The sequence below is a fragment of the Schistocerca cancellata genome, chromosome 7 (genome assembly GCF_023864275.1).
Source record: "Schistocerca cancellata isolate TAMUIC-IGC-003103 chromosome 7, iqSchCanc2.1, whole genome shotgun sequence".
Lineage (NCBI taxonomy): Eukaryota > Metazoa > Arthropoda > Insecta > Orthoptera > Acrididae > Schistocerca > Schistocerca cancellata.
In genome coordinates this window covers 29,372,206-29,398,404 of record NC_064632.1, presented here as the reverse complement: position 1 = coordinate 29,398,404, position 26,199 = coordinate 29,372,206, and the positions used below count along the sequence as shown (strand labels likewise).

The 26,199-nt window shown below is 38.4% G+C and overlaps 1 protein-coding gene across 4 annotated transcripts in view; it reads right to left on the bottom strand.

Annotated features, from left to right (window-relative positions):
* Positions 1–26,199, bottom strand: part of LOC126091855 (excitatory amino acid transporter) — a 453,428-nt gene that overhangs the window by 52,687 nt on the left and 374,542 nt on the right. For all 4 annotated transcript variants that reach the window (XM_049907124.1, XM_049907123.1, XM_049907122.1 and 1 more), the window contains 3 exons: positions 17,264–17,471; positions 1,282–1,324; positions 728–915 (listed from right to left, as the gene is read on the bottom strand). In XM_049907124.1, the coding sequence (XP_049763081.1) occupies positions 728–915; positions 1,282–1,324; positions 17,264–17,471 (439 nt within the window). The remainder of the gene's footprint in view (positions 1–727; positions 916–1,281; positions 1,325–17,263; positions 17,472–26,199) is intronic.

The following is a 26,199-nucleotide window of genomic DNA, read 5'->3' as shown; positions in this document are numbered from 1 at the left end:
ACCACTCTGAAATCTTTTCATTTGTGACTTCAGCGTACAGTCTAAGAGCCTTTCTATTTGCACCTTCAATCAATACACTGGTGTCATCTGCAAATAGGACTGGTTTGGAGTGTCAAACATGTAGATGGAAATGCAAAGTTATCTGTCAAATGTAGTACCCAATAAAATGATTCTTGCCCCCCCCCCCCTTTTAAAAATATTTTCAAGTCAGCGCCTGTGTGCGCACCACAGACCTATTAAAATGATGTGGCGTTAAATACTTCCACTTTGTTTGGATGGAGCCTTGTCTTGATGACAGGAAATGGAGGGTTGCATATGACAGGAATAAGCCGTGTTTGGAGTGGTGCCTATAAAAATATCTTAATTCCATACAATGTATATTATGTGAATTTTTCGCAGAATACTTTCAAAAAGTCACAAGGTTTATTTTCTTTTTTAGTGAGAAAATGAGTGTTATACATTGCATAACAGAGGTATGTTGGTTCCTGCATACTCACAATGCAACTGAACAATTATGTGTTGCATGATTATGAGAATAACAACACTGTTTCCAAACAGACCAACGTATCTAGCATGAGCATCAATATTGCCAATGGCTCAGTCTACATCCCCACCACTTATGTTTGTTACCACCACCATTACATCTCTCACCACAATGGAATAAATTTTTTAATATGCATATTGTACAAAAAGATGCTGTATTTTTAAATAGTGATTCTTAGCTTACCTGTACTTTATAGTCCTCACCAACTCTGTGTGTGTTACAACTGTCTCCTCAAGTGCCTCTTCTCCACTACCTCCTCCTGCAGTATCTGCTCCTGCAGCAGCTGCTGAAGCCATCAGCACAGCTCCCGTACCATTTATTGACCCATTATAAGGTGGAGCACTAATCTTCGGTGTGTACACTGTATGAGCCTACAAAACATCCCACACAAACCAAATACAATACCAAAAATGTTCTGGTGATGAAAATAGTATGACATCCCAATTACATTTTTTCTATCTATTGTTATTAAAGGTAGTTTACATATAAATTCAGAAGAGTCATACAAATCATTTGTATTATAGTATGAAGAATGTATAGAAAAATTTTCAGTTTTCAAAACCACCAACTCTTTCTTTTGGATAATGTAAACTTCTGTATCATTTTCTTATCCTTTTTTCATATCTACCATGAATATAATTTAAGCTATATTCTGTAACTGAACACAAAATAATAGTTGTAAATAATCATCATACTATGGAGGAGGAAAATCATATTAGAAATAAGCATATCCTTACCTGTTGGAAAGCTGCTTGGAACAAGTTGTCTGGGAAGACGTTTCTGCGTAAAAACAAGACTTTACTTTAAAATAGACATATTATATTTTCTCTATGAAACTTTAAGAAGATATTACTGTGACAAGCGAATGATGGAGGATTGCCTTTCTGATTTTAACTTTAGCTTTTTATTGCAAGTTATGTTTATTATGTAGCAGTGTGTAGCATTATGAGCATAATTACTTCATTAAGCAATTTAATTTTCACTTATGTGAAACATTTAGGTGTGTGTTATCTTGGCATGCCATTCACTCATTGGTAACACTACATATGGGAGGCAGAGCATCATTTCTCATATTTTCTCCTCCCCTCCTTCAATCTACGCAAATAGCAAAGTAGCAGAGCACAGACTGCATGGAGGTGGGATCGTACAGGTTGTATGAAAAAATAAATGATTAAATTTATGAAAACAGCATAATTCACTACTTCATTTATCTTTTGTGTAATTGTTTACATGGTGTGGACTTTGTCAAATTAGTGTAATTACAGGAACTGATCTCAAATACTGATTTTACTGGTTGAGGTAGCACAGGAATGACAACACCAAATTGTGGGTGCATGTAAACAGGAAGTAATGTAAACTAATATCAGTTGAAGTGAACTTTAAATTTGTGCCCTTCTAAGTAGATTCAAGTTTTTCCACAGTTTTAATAAATTACTTCACCTTATACCAGTTTGGTTCCTTTGAGATGGCCGCAGCCAATTACCTCTACCATCCTTGTCCAAACTGGGCTCTATTTGCAATGACATTGGAATGTTAAATCCTGCCCTTCCTTCCTTGGGCGAAAAATTATTTTAAAGTACGTGATTTTCCCAATACTGTCTCCATCCTACAGTTATATGTGACTTTTCAAATGAATGTAGTTTTATCTGTGTGTAATGAAGAAAATAATTTGTAAATATAGCCCTATATTCTTGAAATAAATTCTTTTTGCATTTACTTACCAGTTGATCATCTGATGTCTTTTACATAATTCACTTAATGATAAATGTACTGTTATCCTGTAACTCAGCATAAGCCATGGCTGTGGCTATTAATGGAGACAAAAGTTGTGTCCCTATTCGAAAGGCAAGAGCCACAAAATGTTTCATGGTTTCTCTTGTGAAATAAAATCATTGTTGATAAAATTTCTCCTTTAAATTTGCACGTTTCGTATCATGTTCCAGAAACTTAGCATACAATGAATCTAACAAAGAGGTGACACCTTACAACATACATGCATAAAAATAAGTAAAATACCCTGACATACAGATTTATATATCCCCAGGTTTGAAATTACTCTCTACCAAATGTGCATAAATGTTTTAGCAGATCAGTTCAAGAGATTTTTGCTCCAGTTTCTCATAAATATGAAGGACATCTGACATTTTATCTTACTCATTGTTTTCCACTAGGATGGTACATTTGTTAAAGTCTAGTGATTGAGTAAAAATAACTAACTGTGTCTTTGGACTTTAAGGCAAGACAGTTTATGACAAATTAATCAACAGAGTAACTGAGTTAGATCTTACCATTCTGTGAGATTCTCTCCTTTTTTTAGGTAAATGTGATCAATAGGGGAGTTTTATTGCAGCAATTGGACCATCGTGGTCAGATAAACCCTTTATTATAGCGATAACATTTGTTTCATGAAAACTAGTTGAATTTAGGTAGTAATTATCAGTTGGTATTGCACTGCGTGTTCTATTCTCATTGAGTGTGCTACTGTGGGAAGAGAGATTAAGGAAAAGGGCTGACAAGGTTTAGGAAACGTGGAGAGTTATAAAAAATTTTTCCAGAACCACAGGTCATGGAAAACTCAGCGGATGGGATTAGAAGGAAGATTGATTAATTGTGTTTGCACTGGACAAGATTTGAGAAAGTGGAAGATAGGGTGCCAAGCAAGGCAAAGATTACTGAAAAACATGGTGCAAGAGTCTATAAGAGCAACAAGCTATGCTACACATCGTAGAAAAGTGAGTAGAGGCAAGGGACAGTAGTTATCACTGAAACAATTGGTTTTTGATTATGTCAGTCCTGATCATCTCCAGTTGAATCTGACTGTTAAAACTGCTTAAAATAACTGTATTATGAAATAACCAATCTTTGTTTTTTTTTATTGCTATGACTTCTAGTAACAAACATAGACTTCATACAAAGATTGAAAAATTCTAATGATCTCAGTCAATGTGGTGTTGAGGCTGTGGCAGAAATGAGTCTTGGTGTCTCCAGCATAGATGGCAAATGTGAAGTAGGTGGGTGTGGTGGCAGCAAGAGCAGGTCACAAGCTGGTGATTTTCCTGCATTGTCACGTTTGGAAGGTATCAATTTTTCACCCTGAAGGAACCACAAAATTAAAGGCTCAGTTATTGTCCCAAGTTTATAGCACATCAAATTATAGGTAGTGATAAATTGTCCCATACTCAGGTTATGAGAGTAGGGGGTCAGATACTGGAATCTTTTGCATCACCGCTCATGGCAGTGTCCTAATAGAGGTTGTTTGCATTGCCTTCCTCTGATCTGTTATGATGTGTTAAGTATGTATCTGTGTCGTGCAGATGACAGTGATATGTGTTTTTATAGTGTAATGGGATGTTTGTGTTATTGTGGATAAAAGGAAGGGAGAGAGTGAAATCTGCTGCCAACATGTAGCCTACTCCTCGCAAATAGCACAAAGTGCTATTGATTGGACAGACAGATCAAATTCAACAGTGTTACATGCCCTCACTTCTACAGCCACATCTATACTCTTCAAGCCACCATATGGTGCATGGTGGAGGGCACCTTGTACCACAATTACTAGTCATTTTATTTCCTGTTCCAACTGCAAATAAAATGAGGGAAAAATGACCAACTACATGCCACAGTTTTTTGTGGTTGGAGTAAGTTGATGTCAGTCCTATAGCCTGTGTTCTGTTTTTTAGGTATGATCCAAATCATTTTTTTCCTATCCCATGTATAACCAACGCTTCCAATTTTTCTAAAAGAATGTCCTGGTCCACAGTGTCAAAAGCTTTGGAGAGGTCTAAATTTACTTCTACTACACTATAATCTTTTTCTAGATTTTTGATTATTTGTTCAGTGTAGCACATTACTGCTGTTTTGGTATTTTTACATGCTTGGACGCCTTGCTGATTTCTGTTTAGTAAATTATGGTCATTTAGATATTTGTTGATTCGGTGCTTCATCAGTTTTTCTAATATTTTTGAAAATGCTGGGAGGAGAGACATTGGGCAATAGTTTTTTTACCTTATACTTGTCGCCATTTTTAAATAATGGCTTCACTTTTGAAATTTTCAGCCTTTCTGGAAAAGCTCCTTCACTGAATGATAAATTGGCTATGTGTGCAAAGGGCTTTGTGATTTGTGGTGCTGTCCTTGTTATGATTCACACAGGCACCTCATCTATGCCAGCCAACATTTTGGGTTTCAAGCTTTGTATCACTTTCAACACTTCACCCTCATTTGTTGGCTCTACCCTCATCCTACAAGCTCTTTTTGGATATTCAGATTTTTCTTTGTTTGTTAATTTTAAGCTTAATGAAGTTGTTGCATTTATGAAATAAATTTTAATATAATTTGTCAAATCTTGTTAATTAATATTGACATTTTTTAAATTTTTGAGGCTAATGTCCTGGTTTTCACAACTCTTCCCCGTTTCAGTCTTCACAATACCCCATATGGCTTCTGATTTGTTTTCAGACTGTCTTAGAAAACTATCATTACTCATGAATTTTGCTTTAGCAATTACTTTTCTATATACCCTCTTGTAATTCCTGACATATTCTATGAATTGTGGGTCTGTGGATGTTTTCATTTTAGAAATTAGTCTCTTTAGAGTTCCACAGGAAGTTTTGATGCCAGCTGTGATCCAAGAACTTGGCTTTGTATTGCCATGTGACCTGATTTCTGACAGCTTTTTTGGAAAACACATTTCAAAATATCCCATGAAAATGGAAGAAAATGTGTTATATGCATCATTTGTATTTGTTAGGAATAGTACTTATGCCCAAGCCTCATTAGTTAGCATATTTATGAATTCTACACAGTTTTCTGTAGAAAAATTTCTTTTATACATGAAGTGTGTTTTTTTCTCTTTCAGTGACCTTGAAGGAATTTTGAGGACAAGAGCATTGTGGTCTGATAATCCCAAATCAGTATTTGTTACTTCAACTTCTGTGCGTCCTACATTTGAAAATATATTATCAATAAGACTGACTGTATTATTTGTTATTCTTGTGGGTGTGTGTATGTGTGGAAGCAGGTTGAAACTACATAACAGATTTACGAACTGGTCTTTTAGCCTACTTTCACTCATAAGGTTAATTACGTAGTGTCCACCTCAGTAGTTGCGGTCAGTGTGGTCGATTGCTAAACAAAGAGGGCCAGGTTCGCTTCCCATCCGGAATGGAAAATCTCTCTGCTTTGGGACTGGGTTTTGTGTTGTCATTACATTCCTGTCATCCTAAATGACATTCCATTCTTGAGATGGCTGCATGAACACACCCCCAAAAGTCACTAAATTAAAAAAAGAAAACAACTTTATGCAATCTCTACTCCTCCCCTTGCAAGCCAAATACTTGCAGTGAATCTTTTATTTGCCATAATGATTTGAAATAGCTTATCTGTGAGTTGAGCGCCACCCCATTAGCATGTGTTAATGACCTCAGCTATGAAGATGGGTCAAATTATAGGTATGCCATCAAATTTACCTTCTCTACTAAGGAACATAGTGGGTGTTTTCTCATTATGTGATGTTGCATATTTGTTGTGCCTCCTCTTATTTTTAATCTTTTAATGTGAATGGAGTGTAGTACTTCACTGCTACCACACTTTATAAAATGCTTCCAGACTAGGGACCAAGCCATATTGTCATACAACTAATGTCTGATGGCGACAACAAGGGTGTACCATGTAGACCAGGTGGGGACAAGTCTTGCATAGTGCACATATGTGCTTAACATCTTATAGGTCACATTGTATGGCAATAGATAAATTAGTGTTCCTGAAATGCTGTACAGATCCTTATGACATGTGTTTGTTGCTAGTTTCGAATTGCAGGTGTTGTTATTAAAACAGTACCGACTGCTTTTTACAGTTTCTATAATAACCCAGTATTTCAAAGCTATTAAAATTTTATAAATAAAATGTTTTATTTTTATTTTTAAAATAAGTTTTATTTGAAAACCAAAAGTTTTAGAACTGCTATGGCAAATTGATATGCCACTTTTATTACCTGGTTATTAGGGGAAAAAGTGGAAAAAACCTGCTATAACTGAGACCAAATAAATACTGAAAAGTACCTGGTATTCAGAACTAAAATACCAATAGCCATTTTAACCAGTTTTCCCCATCCCTAGTGCAGGCAGGTAAAAATAGGCAGGCTGGAAAACAAAAGACCTAGAAAATTAAAGTAAGCAAAGAGAAGAAACAGTTATTGAAAATAAATGCTGAGACCATAGAAATTAATGTAAATTTAAAACAGATGGACAGTGAGAATCAAGCACACATTGCAATGCCAGTTCCAATCTGCAAAGCTCTGAGAAACTGACGTCAGGAGAGAAATTCAAATCTCATGTGTGGTGAAATGGGCACTGAGGTCATGACTCATGTAGAGCATGTTCTGCAACAGGACACTGTGTGTTTACAGTATACACCCTCTGTCTATGTGCATTCATCCTAAATGATAAATTAGTGGTGGTCATTCCAATGCAGAAGATTCAACACCATTTACATCTGGTACTTGACATGTGTCATTTCACAGATGGCTCTCTGAGTGATAGTATATATTTTCCCAGGTACAGAACTGGTATAGTTGGTGGTATGATGGCACATAGGGAAAGTTGTACTGTGGCCAAGGTCACAGAGGTAGGAGCGATAGGGTAGTGAAATGAGCGCAGAAGATGCTTGGGGCCTGACTAGGACTTTTTGTATGGGAGGAAACCTTTCACATGAAAAGTATAGCAACTCAAAATGTAAGTGGTGCTGTTGTTAGTAGTTTTAATGTTAACAGGAAGTGTCACTGACCCTTGGTGAGAATGCAATTAACACTTTGCCATCCGCATATCTCATACAAATTTATTTGCTTGGCCAGCAGCGCTAATTTGAATTACTTGGCTTGTCGGCAGCCATTCTTGACATTATTGGGAGATTATGAATTGTTATGTTTTACTAATCTCATCATTAGTTTTCAAAAGTTCTCAACTTTGTTCCCCTACTTTCATGAAATTTTGAAGATACATAACTAAATACAAAATTTGTTTGTTTCATGTATTTGTTTATTTGCATTGTCTTTGGTACAGAGTATTTCTCTTTCATATGACATGCAGAAAGACAGTCTCCAAAATGTAATGCAACTCCACAAGACTTGCACATTAAGTTCGGTGTTCTTTTTGTTTGTTTTTGGAGCGTACAAGGCAGTTTCTTCATTTCAGAAATATGTAGGCCTATTAGTTGGTGTTGCCTTATGTGACCGGAATGTCTGTCAACCAGATCATGATGAGACATATGCGATGTAGTGGCAACCTCTAAGTTTTGCTCCGCGCATTCATTGTAAATAATCGTATTGTCTTTTTCGTCTGCCACGATGAAAGGGCACAAGTACTTATAAAAACAAAAAACTTGTTGATGTGTGTAACTTATTGTTATGTAAACAAAGCACCAACAGAATGCAAAAGATACTAAAGTGCTGTTACTGGCCACTGTGTGATACTATGCTCATGACACCACTGTGGTGTCGCTGGCCGTTGACCCCTTTTTTGCGCACAACACCACTGTGGTGTCCCTGGATGGCAGTGTGTTAACATCAAGGAAAGTGGCATGAATTTTGGAAGAGGACCATGTGAAATTTAATCTGGAGAATGGATTTAGGGATTACAAAAATTTCAACAGGTCACACCCTCACCATGAGTATATGTGGCAAACCTGTCATCAGTGTATCTAAACCAAACCTGGGCTGATGGCTTTGAAACAGAGGCAAGCCCCTCAGAGTGACCCATGAAAAGGTTGGTCAAGGAAGGAGCCATCCTGGTTCCCATGGCCATACCCCTGATCTATTTATATATATGCACCTACAGGCAAAGTAGTAGTTCGTAAGTGTAAAGTTGATTAAGGTGAACAGTGGAATCAGGTGGGTGTTGGTTGAGGTAATGTTCAGCAGTAGATAAACTATGCACATGTGGAATATTGGTGTAGAGGCAAGTGGCATCAGTTCTGAAAAGTAAGGTGTTTGGTGGTAGTGGGAAGGGCACAGCTCTCAGATGACCAAGGAAATACAAACAAAAATAAAAACAGGTCAGGGGTATGGCCAGGGGAACTAGGATGGTTCCCTCCTTGGCCAACCTTTTCATGAGTAACTTGGAGGGGGCTTGCCTAGAACTCTTAAGCCATCAGCCACTGGTTTGGTTGAGATACATTAACGGCATTTTTGCCATATGGACTGACTGTGAATCTATGACCCATTAAATTTTTTGGGAAATCTAAATCCACTCTACCATTTAAATTTTTCATGGACCTATTCCAAATCTCGAGCCACTTTCCTCAATGTTAATTGAATCCTCACCAAGGGTCAGTTAAACTTTCTATTAAACCTACAAACAACACTAGTACTTACATTTTGACAGTTGCTATGCTTTTCATATTTCAATATAGCTTTGACATTTGAAGCAAGCATATTTATTGAGATGCAGACTTTATAGCAGCCTATGAGCATTCTCATCTTATCCTTTTCTGTATACAGTTATCCCATCAGCCTAGCTCAAAAACAGATTTTCTGAACAATAACATCCAATCCTAGTACTACTGATCCCTCCAAAAACCAACTTAGGAGTACACCTCTTGTCACTTGTTACTATCCTGGTCTTGAATCTATTAATCAAGTACTTCGACAAAGCTGTGCCTTTCTAAAATCATGCCCTGAAATGAGGCCAGATCCATTCCGTGTTACGAAGAACAGCTTTACCTTTGAGGGGTAGATGTACACCTAGAATAGCGTTTTGTTGCAGAGCATCCTCTGCAACATGACAGTCATGACCTTTCATCACATGCGAGATCTGAATCTCTCTCCTGACACCAGTTTCTCAGAACTTTGCTGATGGGAACTGGCACTTACATGTGCTTGGCTCTCTCCACCAAGCCAGCCAACCAATATTTATATTAATTTGTGTGGTCTCAGCATTTCTTTTCAGTAACTCTTCCTTTTCCAGAATTAATTTTCACTTTGTAGTGGAGTGTGCACTGATATGAAACTTCCTGGTGGATTATAATTGTGTGCCAGTAAGTTTAAACTATTCCTTTTTTTCACTCGCTATTGTTTTCTATGTCTTTAATTTTTTGTTCTGTCCATTTTTCTCTGTCCCCATCATTTGTCCATGTATAATGCACTTAGCTTTCCTCTTTTATTGACACTCTAATGATATTTTTTCAGTAATCTGTGTCTTGCTTATTACCCTATCTTCCACCATTATGCTCTGATATTAGCAAATCTCATCCAGTGCAGACACCAACAACAAGTCTTTTCCTTCACATCCCATCCAGTCTCCTTGACCCAATGTTTGGGTGGGTTTGCTATACCTTTCCCCATTTGCTATACATTTCCACTCCTTTACCATCATCCTTTTTGAGCAACCATTCTGCACATATCCTAATCTTTTATGCATGTTTTCTCCTGCTGTCACTTTGTAAGCAGATTTTTGTATCTGCCCATTTTATGTTATAATTTTAAACAAAGTTTTTTTATAGATGTATATAAGTGATATCTCCTGACATAGTGAGTTCTAAAAGGAATTTAGTGAGACTGTGACAGCTAATGGCTTCAGAAAATAAACAACTATTTGGAAAGAAAAGCACTTAGTTGTAATGGAATAAAAGGCACATAAAGCCATTATTGTTGGCTTAGGGTATACCTCATGAACTGTCTATTGAAACTAGAAAGAATTTTTAGTTTTCTTATATAAGAGGGTAATCATTCCACATACAGGTCTCTGCCACTAAAAAGGACTCTGAGAAAGCAGTTGTTGATGCAGCAGGACAGAATGAATGTTGTTTTGTAAAATTTGATGAGACAGTAGTAGGGACAGAGTGTATGGAAATCTCTGCACTTGTTCGCATGTAGCAGAAGAGTTGTGCATAAGATGGTGAAATATGATCAACAAGTAGAAACATAACACACACATCATATGCAGAAGTTGATCACCAGAAATATACTGATGCATTCTTGCACATTGTAATAATGTCCTCAGTCCAGTTTTGGCTTTCATCTAGTGTTACTGTAAGGCTCCTTGCCAAGGAAATTGTATTCGTCTCATTTAGGATTAAAGATGGTACAGAGTCCTGATATTTTCACATATAAGAACAGAATGGCTAACAAGGACCTCTTGGGGTTTTTGATGGATGGGGTTTAAGCTTATAGTCTTTGCCAACATTGGTCAGCATTGAAATTCTTGATAATTGTCACTGAGCGATGGGCACAGTAGTTAGCACACTGGACTCATCTTAGTGAGGACAGTTCAAATGCACATCCAGACATCCAGATTTAGGTTTTCTGTAATTTTCCTAAATCACTCCAGGTGAATGCTGGGATGACTGTGAAAGGGCACAGCCAATTTACTTCCCTGTACCTAATACAATCCGAGCTTGTGCTGCATCTCTGATGACCTCAATAGCGGCGGGACATTAAACCCAATCTTCCTTCCTTCCTTGAGAACTGACTTCAAGTTGATTGGCTTAACACTTAGCTATAACTAGAGGTCATCAGCATACATTTTATACTTACAATAGGCCAAAACTTATGCCACATAATTAATGTATGAAGAAAGGATTGTAGGACCTAATACTGAAACCAAGGGTATGTCTGAAGCAAACTGTCTCCATTGTGACTGTGTTCTCAACATGATACACTGTAGATGAGACTTCAAATACAAGTGACACAAATGCACTGCATTTTGAGAGAAATTTGAATAGTAAAATATCAAAGTCAACAGTGTCAAAGGCTTTACTAAAATCTAAGAAGTGTATGATAGTCACCTCTTGTCTGCTCATGGCCAGCTTGAGGTTGACTGTTGCTTTTCTTAAAGCCAGTGTTATGCTTCAGTATTTATGGAAACATGAATGATATATTCATCTAGCAGGTTATTTGTAATTAAGGAGTTTGTTAGCCGGCTGTGGACTATATATTCTAAGGCCTTGGACAGTACCAGAAGAATAAAATGGGGTATTAATGAGAGGGTGTCCATTTAGAATAGTGGTCTGACAAGTTCCTATTTCCAGCTGTCAGGGAAATTGCTTGTGGGCAAGGAGTGATTGAAGATAATGAGCTTTATAATTTGGTCTACAATGCCACTGTGTCTAGCAGATACTGATCTGATTCACACAGATTTTTTATGTTACTGGCAGCAACATTCTTAAAACAGAATTTTTCATGGCTACTATCATTTATCCCTGTTAAATTATCAGTAGGTCTTATTCATTCCCAAGTTTTCAACAACTTCCTTCATTGTCATCATCAGCAGGTTTCTCTAGGTTATTTCATTTTGTACTTTATTTAATTGGCCACATTATGTCACGGAGACCACATGAAGTCACAGAACTTTCATATGTTGCTTGAGATTATGTTGATGTTTGTGACAGAAGAACATTGGTGGCAATGTTGATTTTGTTAAATAGTGGATGACTCAGTTATTTCCCTGTTGCCTCTAGGCATCAAGCATTCATTTCCATGCACTTTTAAGGTGACAGCCAATGTCCTACTGTCAGTCAATAAGTCTGTTTAGTTTACAGTTCAGTTGTGGTTGTCAAAGTGGAGTACTGCTTTAGTTCATTGAGTGGGATAGTGTGAAATATAGTGCAATGGTATGACTCCACTTGTTATAATTCCACTCTTCAAATACTTTTTTCTGTTTCCTGTTCAATTCATATACCATGAATATTTAAAACTGCTAAATTATTATTCATGCTGTATTTTGCCAAGGTTTATTATTCAATGTAGTTTTCAGACCAGTTGTGATAACTGTGTAGTTAGTTTTTGAGGAAACATTTTCTTTGGTGAAACATCCTAAATTTATAACTGACTGAAACCATGTGCCCTGTGAAGTTTGACACTCTTCTGCATGAAAAAAGTATTATTTTTCAGGGGTAGGACATACCTGATGTGCAGTATTTCTGAGTTTAATGAGATGTTTCAGTTCATCCATTAGCCAAGGGACACATTTCCTTCTCACTTTTGCAGTCTTTCAGTGAGCACATACTTGTATGTCATATTTTCAAGTAATTTTGCCTATAAGTCCTTGAAGTTTGTTGTTTATGTCTGGGAATGGACTGGAAGCCATTTCTCAAACTGCTTTCAGATCTCCATTGTAAGTTCAGGTACCTTGATGTGCCTAAAGTCTCTCTACGCATTCAGTTGTGCTTTCTTTCTTGGACATCTGGGGAGTACATCTTGAAAATCAAGTCACAGGCAGATGTGCCAGATGCAAATGTTTTAATGGTAGAAATTGCTCTATTTGGGGATTTTATTGCAAATATACCTGTGAAAGTGTGACCATTTACTGTGTGATGGGTAGATGCAAGCTGAAGCAGAGAAGAAAGCATGTGCTTTAATTTTACACTGAAGAAAACACTTTACAGAAAGCTTACATTAGTGTCACCAGCAATAACTACGCTGTGCAACAAAATTAAAGGCTCATTTTTTTGAAACCCCATATTTGCCTTTCATTTTCATGCATAAGTTTGAAATTTGGCTCAAAGGTGCCTACAGCCTTCCTCTGTATTGGTGCTAAAACATAGTGCCCTGCAACATCACCCTCGGGCTTGGTGAAAATTCAAACAAATGGGTATCCACAGGTGTAATAAAAGCCACAGCTCAGAAGTTCATAAGAGCTATTAGGTGACTTAATAGTGCCTTATTGGCAACAGATTTCACACAAGTTTCCCCAACATCACCATTGGCATGACACATCATGAGGTCATCGCAGTCCCTCTTACATACAGTTCACCCCTTCTTCTGACATCTCTGTGATGGTGGTCAGAACCATGACACCCAGCATTGAAACCACACAGTTTTCTTATGGGTGGCCAAGGAAAACATTTCAGGCACACTGACACTCAGAATCTACATGAAAAGCCCTCAGTGGGTGGTGTAAAAAGCATCAATGAAAACACCCCTTTTCCTGGGACATTGATTCCCATCCATTTTAAACCTGAAAACGGCAGTTCGCAGTACAGTTAAATGCAGGAAGATGTTCTGGACATCCTTTGACACTGCTGACACCCTCTGATGTTTCAACCCTTTTTTAAGGACATTCTGGGGCTGCATCCCCATTAAATGTGTGGACTGAAGCACAACCCCAGTTTTTGCTGTTGTGTACTGGATGGAATCACAAAGGACCATTCAAAATGATTCAATGACATTTGAACATGATCCAGTGCAGTAAAGGATACTTTTTCAACTCTCCTGTTTTCGGCCCTCCTGTCCACATTAACATGTGCATGAATAAAATGGCAAATGGTCCCTGTCTGCTGCCCCAGTTTGACATCACTCTTGGTACCACTCTATCAACTCTATTTAGTACTTTACACATGTACCTGTCAGGAATTTCAACACCATTTCAACCTGTTGACTGCTCTAGTGCATGAGTGTTAGGCAACCCCTTCCACACTCATGGGTGTGGTCTGCCTACCTTCAGACACTAGATCAGTTGCCAGGCTGATTTTTTGTTGAAATTTCTGACAGGTATGTTCATAATGTGCTCAACAAAGTTGCGTGGGTTGCACTGACAGTGTTACAAACTTACTTCACTGCTTCCATTCTTTTCAAAAATTTTGGAAAATTGGCCTATGATAAAATACTGACTCATGCAAGTGAGAACAACTTTTAAACCAGGCTCAGTCTGGCTTTTTCAAAGGATTCTACACTGAGAATAAAAGAAGAGATGGCAGAGCTAAACAAGAGAATATATCTTGTTACTATGGTTAATGATCTTGCCAAAGCCTTTGACTGTGTGAATCAAAAAATTTTTACTGGGAAACCAGACTGCTACAGCATTAACGGTTATCCCTGTTGCACAGCAGACTCTTGCCTTCATATCAGAAAGTAGACAGTCTCATTAACAAATAACCTCAGAATGGGAGAACAAAGTAACAGATCAGTACCGGGTCCACTATAGTTTTTAAGCTAAATAAATAATTTTTCAATGGCTTTAATGGGAGGTTAAAAAGTTGTCAAGCATCGTAATTAAAGATCCTAACTCAGCATTAAAATACACAACTCATATAAAAAGTGAACATTACAAGCCATTTACAGGAACCAGTTGAAGTCTTAATCTCACAAAAAAATCACATTACCTTATTTCAGTCAAACAAAAATGTCTTACCAGCACATGAAGTAGACATTAATAGTCATATTGTAATTGAAACACCCTATGTCACATTGTTAGGGTCCAGTTTGGTAACATGTCAAAAGAGAGATACCCAGTGCTGTTTTTCTGGGGGAACACTGGGGGATGCATACCCCTAAACGTTTTTGTCGACAAAGTAATTTTTTTACAATGTTGAGAACTTGGAATAGTGCTAAAGATTTATTTCATGGATGTAAATTTTTTATTTCATTTTTTCGTGCTGGTAATTGCAATACGAACGATACCAGTGCAGTTTTGGGTGAGAAAAATCGGTGTCATTGACTGTTTCAAGCATTTTGAAGCTGCGGCAACTGTTCTCGACAACTGAATTGCTGCCAGACAGTTCGCCAAGCATGTAGTGCCCTCGCCCGCTAATAGTGGGCAATGGTAGTGCTAAATGGATATGCGTACGCTCAAATCGCATGCTTCATTTGAGGTGATGTAAACTGAAGTGTTCGATACCACATTCTTTTGTATGTTTGTGTCTTACTCAATATTGCCTGCTTCATTTGAGCTGTAGTAAAGTCGACTGAAGAGTCCGATACTTTTTTTTTTGAGTTCGACGTGTTGATGACATCAAGGCTAAAAGCAGACAGATGGTATCCTATGCTTCATTTATAACTAATTTTCGCTGAATTATATCCCATGTCGGAGTACCCTCAAACCTTTCTTTTTTTTAGAAAAAAATCACTGGATATACCTCACAGGTAAACCAGTACAAAATTTCAATTCAGCTTGTTGTGCCCTTAATTATGTTGACATAAGACAAGATACAATACTGCAGTGCATTCATGTCCAAAGGAACAGACACTGTGCTGACTATAGCTGCTATGAAACACACAAAACATATTCACAGTCATGAATATGGGCAACCTTGGGTTGTGTAGCTGAATGACAACATTAAAAATTTCCATCTGCCTACACCCAGGGTGCATATAAATAAATAGTGCAGGTTGTACACTGGCCAGAGTGGCCGAGCGGTTCTAGGCGCTAAAATCTGGAACCGCGCAACTGCTGCGGTCGCAGGTTCGAATCCTGCCTCGGGCATGGATGTGTGTGATGTCCTTAGGTTAATTAGGTTTAAGTAATTCTAAGTTCTAGGGGACTGATGACCTCAGCAGTTAAGTCCCATAGTGCTCAGAGCCATTTTTGCAGGTTGTACACACCTGGACGATGACCTATGGAAGTTTGGGTCTGGCCATGAAGTGTGTGTAGATAGCCAAAGGAGTCAAGGCAACCACCCACCACAAGCAGGAAATTTGGGTTTGAGTCCGAGTCCACCATAAATTTTCAGTGTTATCATTCCATTATATAGCTGAAGGTTGTCTATATTGGCAATTGTGAATCTGTTTCATGTGAAAAGACAAGATTGTTAGCTTCTTTTGCATATTGTTATTCCCTGTTTCCTTATGTATTTATCTCCTGCAACAGCGTGCCTAAAGTAAATAAAGTTTTTATGAAACAGGGGTGAGCAGTGAGAATTCTGTGGAAATATCGGAAGCCACAAAAATTTATACCTCTCCCCAAACTGATGCTTATGCATCTTCAAATCATTTTAAGGGTATTTGAATACTTATACTAATTCTCAGCATATTTACTATTTAATAGTTTTGTTGCTGACTGTAAAAATCAATTTCAGTTGCACTGTGATCTACACAATCACGCAAGAGACACAGAAATAATCTATACATTGAACTTTTGGTTCCATGTCTAGTACTTACACTGGAGTTATATATTTTGATGCAATGATATGCAACAAGATCACATATAACATAATTCAAGAAACTGGGAATCCTAACTAGTAAAAATAATTGAAAATATACTCATTAATCACTCTTTTTTACAAATTCTCTGAATATCTACATTCAAGGATAGGAAAGTTCAGTTAGCTACATAGCAAGTAGCAGTGTTTGTTGCAATGCTGCATGACAAATAGTAATGTACTATAAATAGGGCCCTGTATTTATAGATGCAGGTAATAATATTCTTTGGAAAATGCCAGTGCAATTAAGCAAATGTTAAGCTAGCAATAGAAAACAAACGGTAGCGTTTTATTTCAGTGTTGCAGATTTCTTTCTAATTTATTTGATTACATTTAACTGTCATAACCATGAGTAGCATTAAGAAGTGTACTGATAGATTGTTGTTAATACAGTATAAAGATGAGTTTGTATGATTCATTTGTTTGTTAATGAATACTTGTTATGCATCCTGGAAAGTTCTCTTTTTTGATATGATTTAGAAAACAATGAATGAATAAATGTATTAGTGAATGATTGAGTGAATGAGCAAGTGAGCGAACAGTAAAACCAGTATCAAACTTTGTGACAACCTGGTAGTAATTTTTCTGCCAGTCAGAAGCCAATAACCTTATGCAAAATAGTGCACTGGCTTTGATGACAGTCTGCTACAATTAGTTGAACATGAGGTGAATCAACTGTTAGCACCTTTGGTTCATTTCATTTACAATTCTTTCAAGTGAAACCAAACAAAGAGGAATAAGTAATAGTACTAAGCACCCCCCATTGATCATGTTCACAGAGGTAATCATCTGCTGTGAGCAGACATCTTACCTGCCAAGGTCCAGGAAGCTGTCAAGAATGTGTGCCTGGCGATCTTCGGTGCCCACACCCAGTGCACTCTTGGTTGCTGGGTTGCCTGGATGGATGGCTAGCACAAGTGCTGTTCCCAAGATGGCATTCAGCAGAGATGTGAGCGCAAAGTACAGCAGCGTACGAGCTGCGATCTTCCCATTCATGCTGGCATTCAGTCTTGCAGAACCTATGAAAAGAATAGTTGTGTTGCCATAATTATTTCATTTTCTAAATGGAAAAATACTTAGAATTAGAGAGAATAAGAAAACATTGAGCAGTAGGACCTGTGAAACTCCAGATAGTAGATCATCAATAAAAATGAAGCTGTTCTCAACCTGAAGTCTGGCAATGCATTACTACACAAGGTCCTATTGGAAGTTTTAAGTCCTTGCCTTTCTCTTATGTTTCAGCTGGTGTACGCACATAATTACACAGTGATCAGTGGTCTCTGTTCTACCAGTGTGTCAAATTCTATCTGTCTGAGTAAGACAGACAAAGAGGTTCATATTTTGTTTCTTGTCTAACTAGATTGAATTTTCTCATGTTGGGAAACTAGAAGGAGAGATCTCTTTCTATACCCAAGATTACATAAATTTGTTTACTTTCAGCAACTGGTTTCGACAGACTTTGCTGTCATCATTTGGTCTTTGTAAAGTTTTGTTACAAAACGTATTCATTCAGAGTTAAAACCTCATGCCAAGTTGTCATTTTAGTGGCTAAAATGTAGCCCATTGTATTGTACATATTCTGACAAACCTTTGTATTATGTGCCACATTTTATCTGCTAACATGGCAACTTGGCATGAGTTTCTAACTCACAATGAACACATTTTCAACAAAAAATTTTGAAGACCAGAAGATGGCAGCAAAGTCTGTTGAAACGAGTTGTTGAAAATAAAGAAGTATTTATGCAATTTTGGCTATAGAAAGTTTTTTGTCTTAATAGAACATGGCTGTCATGGCTATCACTAAACACAAAAGGAAATATTTTTTGATTCCACTCACACATCCAACCATTACATACATGTTGACATAAGGTTAAAAAACCAGAAATAAATAAATAGTTCTTAATCATGAACAGACCAATGAGAGTTATTTTTCCTAACTACAATATAATGGATGATGCAATGACAGGAATTTGCTGGCATGTCAAATATCTATGCTCAGACACTAGAATTCTATATCAAGGTAGTTTAGACATCACTGATAGAGGCATGCAGTTTGACATGGATTCTGATGTCATGGCAGGTGAAGATCTGTAGCAGACAACAAGTCTAGCCTAAATGATCTGCTCATTGGCAGAAGTTGCTTCAACCATTGGAATACGCCTGTAACCCAGCCCCATATTTTCATTGTCACTTATATTTCCTTCTTTTAAACTGTATCACTTTAATCAGATATTCCCCCACAGTTCATGTGGCACAAATTAAGCCAAAACCATTTTATTTCACTGATTACATTTCATTACATTTAATTCAAATGTTTCTATATGGGGTGACTCAGATGTAACAGACTTACAGTGTGTAGATGTATGCTCTGTTCTCATTTATAAGATACAGTTACCTGCAACTCACAATATTTGCCACGTTTACTTCTTTAATGTGCATGGGTGTGCAAATGGCTTGTGACGGTTTGCCTACTTTGTTTCTTCATTTGTTGTCCCCAGTGTTCGCGTACTTGTTGCTACACTGGCTAAAAATGGGTTGTGGAAGTACAACTACTGTCTACTGTAAATGATTTATCTGACAGATGCACATTTGCATTTCACAGTCTTTTACTTTCACTGTTCACAACCCCCAAATATTACACAGTTATATGGCCAGTGCGCTCTTGTTTTAACTTTCCTTAAGTCTCATTAATAGGTTGCAGGTGAACATTTACATACTGCTAAAATAGTTTACTGTTGAAGATCTATGAGCAGTAAAAAACATAACCACATAGTCCACAATTCTTTTGGAATAATCAGGTATGTATGGAGCAGACACTGTCATTGGTTTGACACATGGCCTATTGGTGTAACACTTATTTCACTGTTCAGTTGATGCATTGTTGTTGTTCTAACTAACACAGGCTCCTCGTCTGAAACTCAGCCATGGACTGACTGTCTTGTGACCAAAAATTGGGCCCTTATACAGGGTGTTACAAAAAGGTACGGCCAAACTTTCAGGAAACATTCCTCACACACAAAGAAAGAAAATATGTTATGTGGACATGTGTCCGGAAACGCTTACTTTCCATGTTAGAGCTCATTTTATTACTTCTCTTCAAATCACATTAATCATGGAATGGAAACACACAGCAACAGAACGTACCAGCGTGACTTCAAACACTTTGTTACAGGAAATGTTCAAAATGTCCTCCGTTAGTGAGGATACATGCATCCATCCTCCATCGCATGGAATCCCTGATGCGCTGATGCAGCCCTGGAGAATGGCGTATTGTATCACAGCCGTCCACAATACGAGCACGAAGAGTCTCTACATTTGATACCGGGGTTGCGTAGACAAGAGCTTTCAAATGCCCCCATAAATGAAAGTCAAGAGGGTTGAGGTCAGGAGAGCGTGGAGGCCATGGAATTGGTCCGCCTCTACCAATCCATCGGTCACCGAATCTGTTGCTGAGAAGCGTACAAACACTTCGACAGAAATGTGCAGGAGCTCCATCGTGCGTGAACCACATGTTGTGTCGTACTTGTAAAGGCACATGTTCTAGCAGCACAGGTAGAGTATCCCGTATGAAATCATGATAACGTGCTCCACTGAGCGTAGGTGGAAGAACATGGGGCCCATTCAAGACATCACCAACAACGCCTGCCCAAATGTTCACAGAAAATCTGTGTTGATGACGTGATTGCACAATTGCGTGCAGATTCTCGTCAGCCCACACATGTTGATTGTGAAAATTTACAATTTGATCACGTTGGAATGAAGCCTCATCCGTAAAGAGAACATTTGCACTGAAATGAGGATTGACACATTGTTGGATGAACCATTCGCAGAAGTGTACCCGTGGAGGCCAATCAGCTGCTGATAGTGCCTGCACACGCTGTACATGGTACCGAAAGAACTGGTTCTCCCATAGCACTCTCCATACAGTGACGTGGTCAACATTACCTTGTACAGGAGCAACTTCTCTGATGCTGACATTAGGGTTATCGTCAACTGCACAAAGAATTGCCTCATCCATTGCAGGTGTCCTCGTCGTTATAGGTCTTCCCCAGTCGCGAGTCATAGGCTGGAATGTTCCGTGCTCCCTAAGACGCCGATCAATTGCTTCGAACGTCTTCCTGTCGGGACTCCTTCGTTCTGGAAATCTGTCTCGATACAAATGTACCATGCCACAGCTCTTTCCCCGTGCTAATCCATACATCAAATGGGCATCTGCCAACTTTGCATTTGTAAACATTGCACTGACTGCAAAACCACGTTCATGATGAACACTAACCTGTTGATGCTACGTACTGATGTGCTTGATGCTAGTACTGTAGAGCATTGAGTCGCATGTCAAGACAAGCACCGAAGTCAACATTACCTTCCTTCAATTGGGCCAACTGGCGGTGAATCGAGGAAGTACAGTACATACTGACGAAACTAAAATGAGCTCTAACATGGAAATTAAGCATTTCCGGACACATGTCCACATAACATCTTTTCTTTATTTGTGTGTGAGGAATGTTTCCTGAAAGTTTGGCCATACCTTTTTGTAACACCCTGTATATCCTCACAATAATAGGTGCTGAAACTACACATTGTTCGAAGTTTAATTTACAGAAACTACAATTAAAACTTAACTCATTAAATTAACTGAATACGTCAAAAAATTCATTCCTTTTAACAGTTTCTTCATCTATAAGGTTTAGACAGAATTATTTGTTTAAATGATGAAATTAACATACATTGTTATGCACACAATACTTTTGACAAAACTGTTAATTACTTTGGAATTAATTGTTTGTTGTTGTTGTTGTTGTGGTCTTCAGTCCTGAGACTGGTTTGATGCAGCTCTCCATGCTACTCTATCCTGTGCAAGCTTCTTCATCTCCCAGTACCTACTGCAACCTACATCCTTCTGAATCTGCTTAGTGTATTCATCACTTGGTCTCCCCCTACGATTTTTACCCTCCACACTGCCCTCCAATACTAAATTGGTGATCCCTTGATGCCTCAGAACATGTCCTACCAACTGATCCCTTCTTCTGGTCAAGTTGTGCCACAAACTTCTCTTCTCCCCAATCCTATTCAATACTTCCTCATTAGTTATGTGGTCGACCCATCTAATCTTCAGCATTCTTCTGTAGCACCACATTTCGAAAGCTTCTATTCTCTTCTTGTTCAAACTATTTACTGTCCATGTTTCACTTCCATACATGGCTACACTCCATACAAATACTTTCAGAAATGACTTCCTGACACTTAAATCTATACTCAATGTTAACAAATTTCTCTTCTTCAGAAACGCTTTCCTTGCCATTGCCAGTCTACATTTTACATCTTCTCTACTTCGACCATCATCAGTTATTTTGCTCCCCAAATAGCAAAACTCCTTTACTACTTTAAGTGTCTCATTTCCTAATCTAATTCCCTCAGCATCACCCGACTTAATTCGACTACATTCCATTATCCTCGTTTTGCTTTTGTTGATGTTCATCTTATACCCTCGTTGCAAGACACTGTCCATTCCGTTCAACAGCTCTTCCAAGTCCTTTGCTGTCTCTGACAGAATTACAATGTCATCGGCAAACCTCAAAGTTTTTATTTCTTCTCAATGGATTTTAATACCTAATCCAAATTTTTCTTTTGTTTCCTTTACTGCTTGCTCAATATACAGATTGAATAACATCGGGGAGAGGCTACAACCCTGTCTTACTCCCTTCCCAACCAGTGCTTCCCTTTCATGTCCCTCGACTCTTATAACTGCCATCTGGTTTCTGTACAAATTGTAAATAGCCTTTCGCTCCCTGTATTTTACCCCTGCCACCTTTAGAATTTGAAAGAGAGTATTCCAGTCAACATTGTCAAAAGCTTTCTCTAAGTCTACAAATGCTAGAAACGTAGGTTTGCCTTTCCTTAATCTTTCTTCTAAGATAAGTCATAAGGTCAGTATTGCCTCACGTGTTCCAGTATTTCTACTGAATCCAAACTGATCTTCCCCGAGGTCGGCTTCTACTAGTTTTTCCATTCGTCTGTAAAGAATTCGTGTTAGTATTTTGCAGCTGTGGCTTATTAAACTGATTGTTCGGTAATTTTCACATCTGTCAACACCTGCTTTCTTTGGGATTGGAATTATTATATTCTTCTTGAAGTCTGAGGGTATTTCGCCTGTTTCATACATCTTGCTCACCAGATGGTAGAGTTTTGTCAGGACTGGCTCTCCCAAGGCCGTCAGTAGTTCCAATGGAATGTTGTCTACTCCGGGAGCCTTGTTTCGACTCAGGTCTTTCAGTGCTCTGTCAAACTCTTCACGCAGTATCGTATCTCCCATTTCATCTTCATCTACATCCTCTTCCATTTCCATAATATTGTCCTCAAGTACATCGCCCTTGTATAGACCCTCTATATACTCCTTCCACCTTTCCGCTTTCCTGTCTTTGTTTAGAACTGGGTTTCCATCTGAGCTCTTGATGTTCATACAAGTGGTTATCTTATCTCCAAAGGTCTCTTTAATTTTCCTGTAGGCAGTATCTATCTTAGCCCTCGTGAGATAAGCCTCTACATCCTTACATTTGTCCTCTAGCCATCCCTGCTTAGCCATTTTGCACTTCCTGTCGATCTCATTTTTGAGACGTTTATATTCCTTTTTGCCTGCTTCATGTACTGCATTTTTATATTTTCTCCTTTCATCAATTAAATTCAATATTTCTTCTGTTACCCAAGGATTTCTACTAGCCCTTGTCTTTTTACCTACTTGATCCTCTGCTGCCTTCACTACTTCATCCCTCAAAGCTACCCATTCTTCTTCTACTGTATTTCTTTCCCCCATTTGTGACAATTGTTCCCTTATGCTCTCCCTGAAACTCTGTACAACCTCTGGTTCTTTCAGTTTATCCAGGTCCCATCTCCTTAAATTCCCACCTTTTTGCAGTTTCTTCAGTTTTAATCTACAGGTCATAACCAATAGATTGTGGTCAGAGTCCACATCTGCCCCTGGAAATGTCTTTCAATTTAAAACCTGGTTCCGAAATCTCTGTCTTACCATTATATAATCTATCTGATACCTTTTAGTATCTCCAGGGTTCTTCCATGTATACAACCTTCTATCATGATTCTTAAACCAAGTGTTAGCTATGATTAAGTTGTGCTCTGTGCAAAATTCTACCAGGCGGCTTCCTCTTTCATTTCTTAGCCCCAATCCATATTCGACTACTATGTTTCCTTCTCTCCCTTTTCCTACACTCGAATTGCAATCACCCATGACCGTTAAATTTTTGTCTCCCTTCACTGTCTGAATAATTTCTTTTATTTCATCATACATTTCTTCAATTTCTTCGTCATCTGCAGAGCTAGTTGGCATATAAACTTGTACTACTGTAGTAGGTGTGGGCTTCGTATCTATCTTGGCCACAATAATGCGTTCACTATGCTGTTTGTAGTAGCTTACCCGCATTCCTATTTTCCTATTCATTATTAAAGCTACTCCTGCATTACCCCTATTTGACTTTGTGTTTATAACCCTGTAGTCACCTGACCTGAAGTCTTGTTCCTCCTGCCAACGAACTTCACTAATTCCCACTATATCTAACTTTAACCTATCCATTCCCCTTTTTAAATTTTCTAACCTACCTGCCCGATTAAGGGATCTGACATTCCACGCTCCGATCCGTAGAACGCCAGTTTTCTTTCTCCTGATAACGACATCCTCTTGAGTAGTCCCCGCCCGGAGATCCGAATGGGGGACTATTTTACCTCCGGAATATTTTACCCAAGAGGACACCATCATCATTTAACCATACAGTAAAGCTGCATGCCCTCGGGAAAAATTACGGCCATAGTTTCCCCTTGCTTTCAGCCGTTCGCAGTACCAGCACAGCAAGGCCGTTTTGGTTATTGTTACAAGGCCAGATCAGTCAATCATCCAGACTGTTGCCCTTGCAACTACTGAAAAGGCTGCTGCCCCTCTTCAGGAATTAATTAAGGGCTGGATTTGCTAACATGTTTTTGAATAGAGCCAAATCAGTCCTTTAAGAATACAATTAGTTGTTCCTCCAAATGTTTATAAATAGTACAGAATTTATATTTGTTTATAAGTCAACAACAGAATTTAAGTTACAAAACAATTACTGATTTCACCCTATAACCATAGTATTAATGAGGAATAGTCAAAACAAATTAGGAAATCAATTACATACATAAAACTAAGCACAAAATTAGATCTCGTGTTATGTTCTTTAAAACTGAGAGCCAACTTTTCTCTTTTATCAAAATGCAGATTATATTCATGTACATTAATGGTAAATAGTTGAGAAGTGAAAAAAAAAACAACAAATTTAAGGAGGCAGATGCCAAAACAAGAGGGGAAGTAAAAATTATCCTGGCTAGCTTCATCACAGGCTTTGTGGAGTGATTAGCCTTACTGTTGTGATTGTCTGACTAAGAAATTGCTGGACAGTTCTACCAGTGTAGTTTGTACTCTGTGCTGAGGTGACGTACATCTAGGCTCACTGCAATGGAAATATCAGTCATTAATAATATTCCATGGCCCACCACCTTTCAATTGAACACCATTTCAGAGAGTAGTGTGCCCCTAACTTACACCAGTAAGCTCGCCATGGAAACAGGGTAACAGACTTCTTGTTCCTGGTGAGTCTTCATGTTGTTGAGACTTCACAACATGGTTCTGTTGGGATTTATTTGATGTGTGGGGAGGCTGGTTTGGTTGAATCTGCACAAAATAATCTGACCCATACTTGCAAAGACCGTATGAAAGGGGAGAGGACAACAGCAGAGGTGGGGCTCTTATGTGAACGGCCACTGTACAGTAGTGGAAGTGCACTTGAAGCCTGTGCACAGATGAACATCTCGCATAATGTGTCAGCTGCAGCTGACAAGTCAAAAGGAAAGGAAGACAAGGTCTAATGTCCAGCCGATAATGAGGTCATTAGAGACAGAGCAGAAGCTCTGATTGTGTCAGTGGGGAAGGGTGTGAGGGGGGGGGGGGGGGGGGAGTAGAGGAAATCAACAGAGCCTTTCTTTTCGTGGAATCATCCTGGTATTTGGCCAGAGTGGATTATGGAAGACCTAAATCTGAATGGTTGGATGTCGATTTGAACAACCATCCTTCTGAATGTGAGTCCAGTGTGCTAACCACTGCACCACTTCACTTGGTGCTATCTTGTCTGCAAATGACTTTATTAGTAGGTTTAGTTACAATGAACAATAATTTGCCAACTATAGACATTCAGTCAATAGTTCTCATCTCAAAACAATATGAGGTAAGAAATAATTCCATAACAAAGGATGTGACCTCGGGCTGTCAGAAAGAAATCCCAATCAAATAAAAAAAAACAGTTAATGTAAGGTAGGTGGCAACATCATTTAGACCATGTGTCATGTGGAAGAGTGTAACAGGTGAATCAGTGAGAGTAAACCATGGGAAAAAAAGACAAAAGCAACACTTCATGGAAGAGTTCTGTTCAGTTTCAGCCTTGGAGAAGAAGAAATGGTGACTCAAATTCTTCAGTTGGAATTCCAGATGAATCAAGACACTTCACTAGCTATGGCCACTTTGTGACTCTAATCTTTTTGTTGTCTGCCACTCACCGACATTCAGCTGCTTATAGCTTAGTGAGTTTTCTCACACAGAGATATGAGACATTAGGATGTAATCACGCATGGGCTGTCCCAGTTGCTGCACCAGCCCTCAACACTACCAGTTTCCGATTGGCATGCCATTATACTGGTAGGTGAAAGTCATCTGCT